A 12,232-nucleotide genomic window follows, 5' to 3' on the forward strand; every position below is an offset into this window, starting at 1 on the left:
CCTCCCGGCTGGATCCGAACACTGGACCAGCCCCCCTCTGCCCCGGGCAGCCTGTTCCAAAGGGTCCCTCCCCTTCCCGGTCAAACACCGGGGTCCGATCGTTCCCAGCGCCCCCAGCATTGCCTCCGCGGGCCAGTCCTCCCAGAGACACGCCCCGGATGCCACCACAGCCCCGATGGCTCGGTCCTGGGGCTCTTCTCTGCCCCACTCTCCGGCGTCCTTTGGAAAAACTGCCCCCACACCGCCCTCGTCGGAAGCAGGGGCCGGTCGCGGGCTCCCCCACAACGCAGCCGGGGCAAATCCCCTCCTGGCTCCCCAGAAACACGGCCCGGGGGGGGGGGTGTCTCTGCAGATGGTCTGATGGGCCCTTCTCGGCTGAATCTCTTAACCCATTCCCCCCACCCCGCCCGCTCTGACCATTCACTGCCACTTCCCTCCCAGAGCCGGGGAGAGAACCCAGGAGTCCTGGCTCCCAGACCCCCTGCTCTAACCCACCAGCCCCCACTCCCCTCCCAGAGCCGGGGAGAGAACCCAGGAGTCCTGGCTCCCAGCCCCGCCTGCTCTGACCCACCAGCCCCCACTCCCCTCCCAGAGCCAGGGAGAGAACCCAGGAGTCCTGGCTCCCAGCCCCCTGCTCTAACCCACCAGCCCCCACTCCCCTCCCAGAGCCGGGGAGAGAACCCAGGAGTCCTGGCTCCCAGCCCCCCCGCTCTAACCACCAGCCCCCACTCCCCTCCCAGAGCCGGGGAGAGAACCCAGGAGTCCTGGCTCCCAGCACCCCCGCTCTAACCACCAGCCCCCACTTCCCTCCCAGAGCCAGGGAGAGAACCCAGGCGTCCTGGCTCCCAGCCCCCCCTGCTCTAACCCACCAGCCCCCACTCCCCTCCCAGAGCCAGGGAGAGACCCCAGGAGTCCTGGCTCCCAGCCCCCCCGGTCTAACCCACCAGCCCCCACTCCCGTCCCAGAGCCGGGGAAGAGAACCCAGGAGTCCTGGCTCCCAGTCCCCCCTGCTCTAACCACCAGCCCCCACTCCCCTCCCAGAGCCAGGGAGAGAACCCAGGAGTCCTGGCTCCCAGCCCCCCCGCTCTAACCAGCAGCCCCCACTTCCCTCCCAGAGCCAGGGAGAGAACCCAGGAGTCCTGGCTCCCAGCCCCCCCGCTCTAACCACCAGCCCCCACTTCCCTCCCAGAGCCGGGGAGAGAACCCAGGAGTCCTGGCTCCCAGCCCCCCTGCTCTAACCACCAGCCCCCACTCCCGTCCCAGAGCCAGGGAGAGAACCCAGGCGTCCTGGCTCCCAGCCCCCCTGCTCTAACCACCAGCCCCCACTGCCCTCCCAGAGCCGGGGAGAGAACCCAGGAGTCCTGGCTCCCAGCCCCCCTCCTCGGCCCCACTCCCCTCCCAGAGCCGGGGAGAGAACCCAGGCATCCTGGCTCCCAGCCCCTCCGCTCTAACCCACCAGCCCCCACTCCCGTCCCAGAGCCGGGGAGAGAACCCAGGAGTCCTGGCTCTCGGCCCCACTCCCCTCCCAGAGCCGGGGAGAGAACCCAGGCGTCCTGGCTCCCAGCTCCCCCTGCTCTGACCCACCAGCCCCCACTCCCCTCCCAGAGCCGGGGAGAGAACCCAGGCGTCCTGGCTCCCAGCAGTAGGGAAGGGAAATTCGCTCTGGTTTACACTGTACTAACGTTTCTGTTGCCTTGCAAGGCCCCAGCTCAGAAACACCATCCTCCAGCCCCCATGGGGTGTGTGCAGACTGCCCCCCCCCAGCCCTAGAGCATCTCTGGGCAGACAAGCCCCAGCTGTAGGGGGCTGGGGTCATCAGGAGTGGGGTAGGCAGCCGTCCCGCTAGAGAAGGGGTTTGGCAGGCAGTGAAATCGGCCAGCCTCCCCCCCCCAAAACACACAGCTCCCGGGGGGCCCCAAAACAGGCACAGCCCCCCTCAATCACACGGCCAAAGACCCACAGCAGCACTGCAGCTCAGGGAGGGACCCTGGAGCCAGGACTCCTGGGTTCTCTCCCCAGCTCTGGGAGGGGAGGGGGTCCGGGGAGGAGAGGGGTGGGACCACAGCCTTGCCCTGCCCCAATGCCCTATGCCCGTCCAATCTGCCCAGGGCCCTGCTAGCCCCACAGCCGCCCCTTTCTCCATCCATCCCCCTCTTAATCCTCCAGGCCCCTGCCAGCCCCACATCCTACACACCCCACTGCTACCCTGTCCTCCATCCATGCCCCCCAGCCCCACATCCTACACACCCTACTGCTACCCTGTCCTCCATCCATCCCAACCTGCCCCCTAGCCCCACATCCTACCCTCCCACCACACTGCTGCCCTGTCCTTCATCCATCTCCCAGCCCCACATCCTACCCCCCAACCCGACCAACTCCATTCTCCCTCTGTTTTTTTATGACCTTCTCGTCTCCTCTAAAAATAAAAAAAGACACCCCCCCACCTCCCCCAAAATCCCAGCTGGTGGGGGGCTGGGCTACAACTGGTTATGTGGCCTCCACATCGGAGGCTGGGGGGCTCTGCAGAACTGAAGGGGGCTTCCCCCCCTCCCAGGGAAAACAAAACATGTGGGGGGGGGAAAGCCGGGCTGCCCACGAGCGGCCATGTTCAGCGTCATCCTGCTGCCGGAGCTAAAAATACCCAGCAGGAGAAATGGGGGATGCAGCCCCCACCCCCCGATCCCCGTACTGGGGGGGGCGTGGATGCCCTCTGTCTATGGGGGGGGGCATTGGGGACCCACCCAGAAATTCAGCTCGGCTGAGGCTCTTTTTAAACCCAGCATCCCCAGATGGGTGGGGGGCCCCCCCAATGACATGAGTGTGTATGGGGCAGGGGGAATTTCAGCTGCCTGGCTCTGCTGGGGGGGGCGGGAGATGGGGTGATGCTAGTTTTAAACCCACTTCCCCATGGCTGGTTCCTGCCCTCTCCCGCTGCCCTCCTCCCCCAAGACTCCTGCCCCCCATCCCAGGCTCCCACCCATCTCCCTCTGCCCCCCAATCCAGGCTCCGTCTCCGCTCCCTCTGTCCCCCCGCACAAGACTCCCGCCCCACCCAACAAGCCCCTGCCCCTCATCCCCCTCTGCCCTCAAATTTCCATCTTCCCCCCACAGCCCTGGGGCCCTACCCCCCACTCTTCTCTCCAGCCCTCCCTCTGCCCCTTTGCAGGGGTCCCCCAACCCAGCCCCCTCTCCTTCGTGCATAGCAGAGAACGCTGCCAGGGGCACCCCCAGGTCCTTTCTTTGCAACCGGGCTTTGCTGGGGCGGGTGCCATAGGGTGTGATGGGACCCCCCCCCCGCGGGTGGGGCAGGAAAAATGCGGCTAGCTGATGCATGGGGTGGGGGGGGGGTAATGCAAGCAGAGATGCATTGCAAGCGATCGATTTCCTTGCAATCGATCCCCTAGTCCCCTCCCTGCCCTTGCCTGGCTGCGCCCAGCCCCAGGGGCCCTGGGCTTTTGGGAATAAGCCCCCCCCCCCTCAAATGCGGGAACGGGCAAGGAAATCACCCGTGCATCCGGGGCGATGCATCACCCCAGGCCTTGCCCTGAGGATGCCCCTATCCCTGCTTTGCAGAGGCCGGCCACGGGAGGGTGGGTAAGCACACCCCAGCCCTGGCTTTACCGAGCTCAGAGGGGGGATGAGCCCCCTACCCTGGACAGGGGGACCCCGGATCTTGCGTGCACCCCGCTTTATAAAGCTTAGGGAGCATTGCACGCTACTTATCTCCTTGCATTGAGAACACCCCAGCCCTGGCTTTACCGAGCCCAGAGGGTGGATGAGCCCCCTACCCTGGACAGGGGGACCCCGAATCTCGCGTGCACCCCGCTTTATGCAGCCTGGAGAGCATTGCACGCTATTTATGTCCTTGCATTGAGAACACCCCAGCTCTGGCTTTACCGAGCCCATCCATTGGGAGGGTGGATGAGCCCCCTTTCCCTGCGGGGGCGAGGGAGAAGGGGAAGGGCCCGGATCTCGCATGCCCCCGGGTTTATGCAGCCTGCGGAGCATTGCACGCTCTTTACCGCCTTGCATTGAGCAGCCCCCTGCCCCCCGTTTTGCTGAGCCCCGGACTCGGCAAAGCCCCCAGTCCCTGCGGGGGCGGGCGAGGGGGGAGCCCGGCTCTTGTATGCACCCGAAGCGATGCAGCCGGGGGACCATTGCACGCTGCTTCCCTTCTTGCATCGGGGGCTACTCACATGTCGGGGGCGGCGGCGGCGCGGGCCGGGGTCTGCGGCGGGGCGGGCGCTCGGCGAGTGGCGCGAGTCCCTGAGCCGAGCGGGGAAGATGGCGGCCGGGCTGGCGCATCCGGGCACCTGGGCGGGGGGGGAGCGGCTGGGCCCGAGGCCTCTGCAATCAGCGCGGGGGCGGGGCCACTCGGGCGGGGGGCGGGGCCACAAGGGGCAAATAATGGGGTACAAAGGGGGCAGATGAAGGGGGAGGGGCAACAGAGGGGGCAGATGAAGGGATGTGGGGCAGATAAAGGGGGAGGGGCAGCAAGGGGGCAGATGAAGGGGGAGGGGCAACAGAGGGGGCAGATGAAGGGATGTGGGGCAGATAAAGGGGGAGGGGCAGCAAGGGGGCAAATAATGGGGCACAAAGGGGGCAGATGAAGGGATGTGGGGCAGATAAAGGGGGAGGGGCCACTCAGGGGAGGGGAGGGGCAACATGGGGCAGATGAAGGGGGAGGGGCAGCAAGGGGGCAAATAATGGGGCACAAAGGGGGCAGATGAAGGGATGTGGGGCAGATAGAAGAGGGGGCGATGAAGGGGGAGGGGCAGATGAAGGGGGAGGGGCCACTCGGGGGAGGGGCCACATGGGGCAGATAAAGGGGGAGAGGCAGCGATGGAGCAGATGAAGGCGGAAGGGCAACGAGGGGGGCAGATAAAGGGGGAGGGGCAGCAAGGGGGCAGATGGAAGAGGGGGCAATGAAGGGGGAGGGGCAGATGAAGGGGCGGGTCACTCAGGGGAGGGGGAGGGGCAAAACGAGGCAGATGAAGGGATGTGGGGGCAGATGAAGGGGGAGGGGCAGCAAGGGGGCAGATAAAGGTGGAGGGGCAACACGGGGCAGATAAAGGGATGTGGGGGCAGATGAAGGGGGAGGGGCAACACGGGGCAGATGAAGGGGCAGCAAGGCAGGAGATAGAAGAGGGGACAGATGAAGGGGGAAGGGCAGATAAAGGGGGAGGGGCAGCAAGGGGGCAGATGAAGGGATTTGGGGCAGTTGAAGGGGGAGGGTCATCGAGGGGGCAGATAAAGGGGGAGGGATAGATGAAGGGGGAGGGGCAGCAAAGGGGCAGATGAAGGGGGAGGGGCAGATAAGGGATGCCGGGGGCAAAGATTGGACAGGGTCATGGGGCAACAAGAGGGGGAAGACTGGGGAGCTGGGGGCAATAAGGGGGAAGGGGGCCAGCAGTGGGCCCTGTCAGTAGGATCCTGGCCCTCCTCCCCCCAGGCGCCATGCCCAGATGGGGGGCAGGAGCTCCGCCCCCCTGTGGCCGTGGGGCTGGGTCAGTCCCCCGCACACAGACCAGGCCCGAGGGATTCCCCCCACCCCGAGCTGGGGCTGATGTGGGGGGGAGTGGGGCAATCGGGGTGAGAAGAGGCTCTGCCCCCAGGCCTGCCCCCCAAGCCAGCAGGCAGCGGCATTGTCCAGTGGGCGAGACCCTGCCCCACATCACCCCCTAGGGCCAGCCCTGCCTGCAGACCCCCTGCTGAGCCCGCGCCCCACATCACCCCCTAGGGCCAGCCCTGCCTGCAGACCCCCTGCTGAGCCCCCGCCCCACATCACCCCCTAGGGCCAGCCCTGCCTGCAGACCCCCTGCTGAGCCCCCGCCCCACATCACCCCCTAGGGCCAGCCCTGCCTGCAGACCCCCTGCTGAGCCCCCGCCCCACATCACCCCCTAGGGCCAGCCCTGCGTGCCAGGGTAGAGCACCCCCTTCTATATCACTGCCCCACAGTGCCGCCTTGTGTCTTGGGGCCAGCCCTGCCTGCCAGCAGAGAGCGCCCCCTGCTGTGTCCCTGCCCCACAGTGCCTCCTAGTGCCCTGGAGCCAGCCCTGCCTGCCACAGGAGAGCGCCCCCTGCTGTGTCCCTGCCCCACAGTGCCTCCTAGTGCCCTGGGGCCAGCCCTGCCTGCAGAGGAGAGCGCCCCCTGTTGCCCCCACCCCACAACACCCCCTAGTGCTGCCCTTGGACATTGGGACCCCCACCCCACTCCCAGCAGCGGAGCGCCCCCTATGTACCAGGCTGGGTCACGGCCATGGGGGGCTGCAGGCAGCCAGGAGCTGGGTTGGGGGGACATCAGGTCAAATCCAGGTCACGTGGAGGGCAACTGGGGCGTGGGGAAGTAGAAGTGGGGGGTTAAAGGCTAGAAACAAAGGCTGCTGAGCCCCTCCCCGCCCCATATGCCCACCCCCCACAGGCCCCACCCCCAAGCTGCCCCCCACTCTTGTCTCTGCCCTTTCCCAACAGACAGACGCAAGAGGACCCCATGGCAAAGTAACTCCAAATTTTATTAAAAAGAGGGCAGGGGGCACGCAGCCTCCCGCAGGGACGTTTAAAACAGGGCGCGCCGGGGGCATGCCCCCACCCTGTGGCACATGGGCAGGAAAGGAGGGGGGGCAGGGACCCGCTGCCCCTCTGGGCATGGGGGGCGGCCCTAGCCTGACAGTTGGGAAGGTGGCCAGCAAAACCTCCCGGGGTCAGGGACTGGCAGCCGCACCTGTATTCACAGGCCCGAGCGGGTGTGTCGGCCCCGTGCCCCCTGCCCGCGATCGGCCGAGGGAGGCCGGGCGGGAGACGGGGACTGGCGTCACGTGTGGCCGTGGGGCACGGCTAGTTGGCAGGGGCGGGGTTGAAGACGGGCGGCAGCACCCGGCGCGAGTGGGCCTTCACCCAGGGGTGCTCCAGCACGGCCCGCAGCGGCAGCCGCTCCGCGGGGTTGTGGCGCAGCAGCTTGGAGATCAGGTCCCGGGAACCTTCCGACATGAACGGCGGGAACTGCAGATCCACCTGCCGGGGGGCGCACAGAGTCAGAGAGAGCCCGGACGCCTGGGTTCGATCCCCGACGCGGGGAGTGGGTCTCGGGGGCTAGAGCACGAGGAGCTGGAAGCCAGGACTCCTGGGTTCTCTTCTCTGCTGTGGGGCCCGGGGGGGGGGGACACCCCTTTGCGCCCACCTTCCCACTTGGAGCTCGAGTAACGCCCTCAGCTTGGAGCTCATGACTGAGGTGCCCAGGTGTGAGGGGCGAGAGCACAGATCATCCCAGACTTGGGGGACCCCTCAGAGGGATGCGAAAGGGCCGAAACCCACAGCAGCAACCCGAGGGTGACAGGGGACTGCCCGTGCAGCCCCCCACAATGTGCCGTGAGTTATTCTGCCACATCTCTCTGGGGCGGGGTGGCTAGTAACTCAGGGACCCCTCACCTGGTGCTGAGATGCGGCCACCTCTAGGGCGGGGCGGCTGGTAACTCAGGGACCCCTCGCCCGGCGCTGAGATGCAGCCACCTCTGGGGCGGGGCGGCTGGTTACCCAGGGACCCCTCGCCTGGTGCTGAGATGCGGCCACCTCTGGGGCGGGGCGGCCGGTTACCCAGGGACCCTTCGCCCGGCGCTGAGATGCAGCCACCTCTGGGGCGGGGCGGCTGGTTACACAGGGACCCCTCGCCCGGCGCTGAGATGCAGCCACCTCTGGGGCGGGGCGGCTGGTTACCCAGGGACCCCTCGCCCGGCGCTGAGAGGCAGCCACCTCTGGGGCAGAGCACCTCACCTTGGTGATGCGGCGGTATGTCTCCGTGTGGGTGGAGCTCTCGAAGGGCGGCTGCCCCACCAGGAGCTCGTAGCACAAGACCCCGATGCACCACAGATCCACCTTCTCGTCGTGCGTCTTGCCCTCGATCATCTCGGGGGGCAGGTAATCCAGCGTGCCGCACATGGTCCTCCGCCTGCGGGGGAAGCGGTGCGGGGTGAGTGCCAAGCTGAGGACGGCGCAGGGACCCCCCCCCGCCCGGCCGGCTCTCACCTGAGCGAGGGCGCGTGCACGGACCAGCCGAAGTCGGCGATCTTGAGCTCGCCCTTCAGGCCCATCAGGAGATTTTCCGGCTTGATGTCGCGGTGAATCACCTTCTTGGCGTGGCAGTAGATGAGTGCGTCAGCGAGCTCCTCCATGAACTGCAGGGCAGAGCGCGGGCGGTCAGGGGGCTGGGCTGGCGCAACCCCCCCATTTCCCTCCTAAAATCCAAGCTTTTCAAAAACGCTTCGGGGGGCGGGGGCCAGGCCTTTGAAACAAGGAAAATTCCCACTTGTTTCCACCTGCGCCCCCTTCTTACTGCCCCTAAAAAACGGGGGCGCACAGGTTAAAAATAAATGTTCGGGGGACAAAAATAAGTTCCTCTGCCTGCAGCGGAAAATGTTAAATAATATTCTGGTCCCCACAGCACAGCGCCCCCTAGTGCCGCTCTGGGGCCAGCTCTGCCTGCCAGGGGAGAGCACCCCCTGCCCCACAGTGCCCCCTAGTGCCGCTCTGGGGCCAGCCCTGCCTGCCAGGGGAGAGCGCCTCCTGCCCCACAGTGCCCCCTAGTGCCGCTCTGTGGCCAGCCCTGCCTGCCAGGGGAGAGCGCCCCCTGCTGAGTCCCCTGCCCCACAGTGCCTCCTAGCAGCCCCCTGGGGCCAGCCCTGCCTGCTGAGCCTCCCTGCTCCTCAGCGCCCCCTAGTGCCGCTCTGGGGCCAGCCCAGCCTGCAAGGGGAGAGCGCCTCCTGCCCCACAGTGCCCCCTAGTGCCGCTCTGTGGCCAGCCCTGCCTGCCAGGGGAGAGCGCCCCCTGCTGAGTCCCCTGCCCCACAGTGCCTCCTAGCAGCCCCCTGGGGCCAGCCCTGCCTGCTGAGCCTCCCTGCTCCTCAGCGCCCCCTAGTGCCGCCCTGGGGCCAGCCCAGCCTGCAAGGGGAGAGCCCCCCCTGCTGATTGGGAAACTGAGGCAACAGAGAGCGGAAGTGACTTGCAGAAGGGCACCCAGTAGACCAGGAGCAGAGCCGCAACCAGTGTAGCCCCAACTCCCCTCCAGAACCGAGGAGAGAACCCAGGAGTCCTGCCTCCCAGCCCCCTCACCCCCTTTAACTCACTAGCTCCCGCTCCCCTCCCAGAGCCAGGGAGAGAGCCCAAGACTCCAAGGAGGAGGAATGCTAGGCAGAGCCGGGCTCCCCCTAACGAAGAGAGGGAAGAGCATCTTCACAAGCAGGCCGGCTCACCGGGGGAGGAGGGCTTTGAACTAGGTTCACCGGGGGAAGGAGACCAAAGCCCCGAGATAAGTGGGGAAATGGGATACCGGGAGGAAGCACGAGAAGGAGAGTGCAAAAGGGGAGGACTCCTGTCTCAGACCGAGAAAACAGGACAATCAGCGCGTTATCTTAAGTGTCTAGACACAAACGCAAGAAGCCTGGGAAACAAGCAGGGAGAACTGGAAGTCCTGGCACAGTCAAGGAACTATGATGTGATTGGAATAACAGAGAATTGGTGGGATAACTCGCATGACTGGAGTCCGGTCATGGATGGATATAAACTGTTCAGGAAGGACGGGCGGGGCAGAAAAGGTGGGGGAGTTGCATTGTATGTAAGAGAGCAGTATGAAACTGCAGAAAAACCTGAGAGTCTCTGGATTAAGTGAAGAAGTGTGAGAAACAAGGGTGATGTCGTGGTGGGAGCTGCTATAGACCACCAGACCAGGGGGATGAGGCTTTCTTCCGGCAACTAGCAGAAGTTACAAGATCGCAGGCCCTGGTTCTCATGGGAGACTTTAATCACCCTGATATCTGCTGGGAGAGCGCTACAGCGGTGCACACACAATCCAGGAAGTTTTTGGAAAGTGTAGGGGACAATTTCCTGGTCCAGGTGCTGGAGGAACCAACTAGGGGCAGAGCTCTTCTTGACCTGCTGCTCACAAACAGAGAAGAGTTAGTAGGGGAAGCAAAACCGGACGGGAACCTGGGAGGCAGTGACCATGAGATGGTCGAGTTCAGGATCCTGATGCAAGGAAGAAGGGAGAGCAGCAGAATACGGACCCTAGACTTCAGAAAAGCAGACTTTGACTCCCTCAGGGAACTATGGGCAGGATCTCCTGGGAGAATAACATGAGGGGGAAAGGAGTCTGGGAGAGCTGGTTGTATTTTAAAGCCTTATTGAGGGTGCAGAAACAAACCATCCCGATGTGTAGAAAGAATATGGCAGGCGACTGGCTTGGCTTAACGGTGAAATCCTTGCTGAATTTAAAACACAAAAAAAAAGACACAAGAAGTGGAAAATTGGACAAATGACCAGGGAGGAGTATAAAACTATTGCTCAGGCATGCAGGAGTGAAATCAGGAAGGCCAAATCACACTTGGAGTTGCTGCTAACAAGAGATGTTAAGAGGAACAAGAAGGGTTTCTTCAGGTACGTTAGCAACAAGAAGAAAGTCCAGGAAAGTGTGGGGCCTTTGCTGAATGAGGGAGGTAACTTAGTGGACAGAGGATGTGGAAAAAGCTAATGGACTCAATGCTTTCTTTGCCTCGGTCTTCACAAACAAGGTCAGCTCCTAGACTGCTGCAGTGGGCAGCACAGTATGGGGAGGAGGTGACCAGCCCTCTGTGGAGAAAGAAGGGGTTCAGGACCATTTAGAAAAACTGGAGACGAGCACATGTCCATGGGGCTGGATGCGCTGCATCCGAGGGTGCTAAAGGAGTTGGCGGATGTGATTGCAGAGCCATTGGCCATTATCTTTGAAAACTCATGGCGAACGAGGGAGGTCCTGGATGACTGGAAAAAGGCTAATGTAGTGCCCATCGTTAAAAAAGGGAAGGAGGAGGATCCGGGGAACTACACATCAGTCAGCCTCACCTCAGTCCCTGGAAAAATCATGGAGCAGGTCCTCAAGGAATCCATTCTGAAGCACTTCGAGGAGAGGCAAGTGATCAGGAACAGTCAGCATGGATTCACCAAGGGCAAGTCATGCCTGACTAACCTAATTGTCTTCTATGAGGAGATAAGTGGCTCTGGGGATATGGGGAAAGCAGTGGATGTGATATACCTTGACTTTAGCAAAGCTTTTGATACGGTCTCCTACAGTATTCTTGCCAGCAAGTTAAAGAAGTATGGGCTGGATGAATGGACTATAAGGTGGATAGAAAGCTGGCTAGATCGTCAGGCTCAATGGCTAGTGATCGATGGACCCATGTCTAGTTGGCAGCCAGTTTCAAGCAGAGTGCCCCAAGGGTCGGTCCTGGGGCCGGTTTTGTTCAGTATCTTCATTAATGATCTGGAGGATGGGATGAATTGCACCCTCAGCAAGTTTGCAGATGACACTAAACTGGGAGGAGTGGTAGATATGCTGGAGGGTAGGGATAGGGTCCAGAGGGAGTTAGACAAGTTAGAGGACTAGGGCAAAAGAAACCTGATGAGGTTCAACAAGGACAAGTGCAGAGTCCTGCCCTTAGGACGGAAGAATCCCATTCACCGTTACAGACTAGGGACCGAATGGTTAGGAAGCAGTTCTGCAGAAAAGGACCTGGGGTTACAGTGGACGAGAAGCTGGATATGAGTCAGCAGGGTGCCCTTGTTGCCAAAGAGGCTAATAGCATTTTGGGCTGTATAAGTAGGGGCATTGCCAGCAGATCGAGGGACCTGATCATTCCCCTCGATTTGACATTGATGAGGCCTCATCTGGACTTTTGTGCCCCACACTACAAGAAGGATGTGGAAAAATTGAAAGAGTCCAGCGGAGGGCAACAAAAATGATCAGGGGGCTGGAGCACATGACTTATGAGGAGAGGCTGAGGGAACTGGGATTGTTTAGTCTGCAGAAGAGAAGAATGAGGGGGGATTGATAGCTGCTTTCAACTACCTGAAGGGGGGTCCAAAGAGGATGGATCTAGACTGTTCTCAGCGGTGGCAGATAACAGAACAAGGAGCGATGGTCTCACATTGCAGTGGGGGAGGTCTAGGTTGGATATTAGGAAAAACTATTTCACTAGGAGGGTGGTGAAGCACTGGAATGGGTTCCCTAGGGAGGTGGTGGAATCTCCTTCCTTAGAGGTTTTTAAGGCCTGGCTTGACAAAGCCCTGGCTGGGATGATTTAGTTGGGGTTGGCCCTGCTTTGAGCAGGGGGTTGGAGTAGATCCCTCCTGAGGTCCCTTCCAACCCTGAGATTCTATGACTCCTAGCTCCCATCCCCTCTGCTCTAACCATTAGGCCGCACGCCCCACTC

The 12,232-nt window shown here is 62.7% G+C and overlaps 1 protein-coding gene across 1 annotated transcript in view; it reads right to left on the reverse strand.

Annotated features, from left to right (window-relative positions):
* Positions 1–6,491: 6,491 nt before the first annotated feature.
* LOC115642601 (aurora kinase B-B-like) overlaps positions 6,492–12,232 on the reverse strand; it is a 13,880-nt gene continuing 8,139 nt past the window's right edge. The window contains exons 2-4 of the mRNA XM_030546243.1: positions 8,020–8,228; positions 7,768–7,942; positions 6,492–7,011 (exon numbers count right to left, since the gene is read on the reverse strand). Coding sequence (XP_030402103.1) covers positions 6,835–7,011; positions 7,768–7,942; positions 8,020–8,228 — 561 coding nt within the window. The 3' untranslated portion in view covers positions 6,492–6,834. The remainder of the gene's footprint in view (positions 7,012–7,767; positions 7,943–8,019; positions 8,229–12,232) is intronic.

The sequence above is a fragment of the Gopherus evgoodei genome, unplaced genomic scaffold (assembly GCF_007399415.2).
Source record: "Gopherus evgoodei ecotype Sinaloan lineage unplaced genomic scaffold, rGopEvg1_v1.p scaffold_43_arrow_ctg1, whole genome shotgun sequence".
NCBI lineage: Eukaryota > Metazoa > Chordata > Testudines > Testudinidae > Gopherus > Gopherus evgoodei.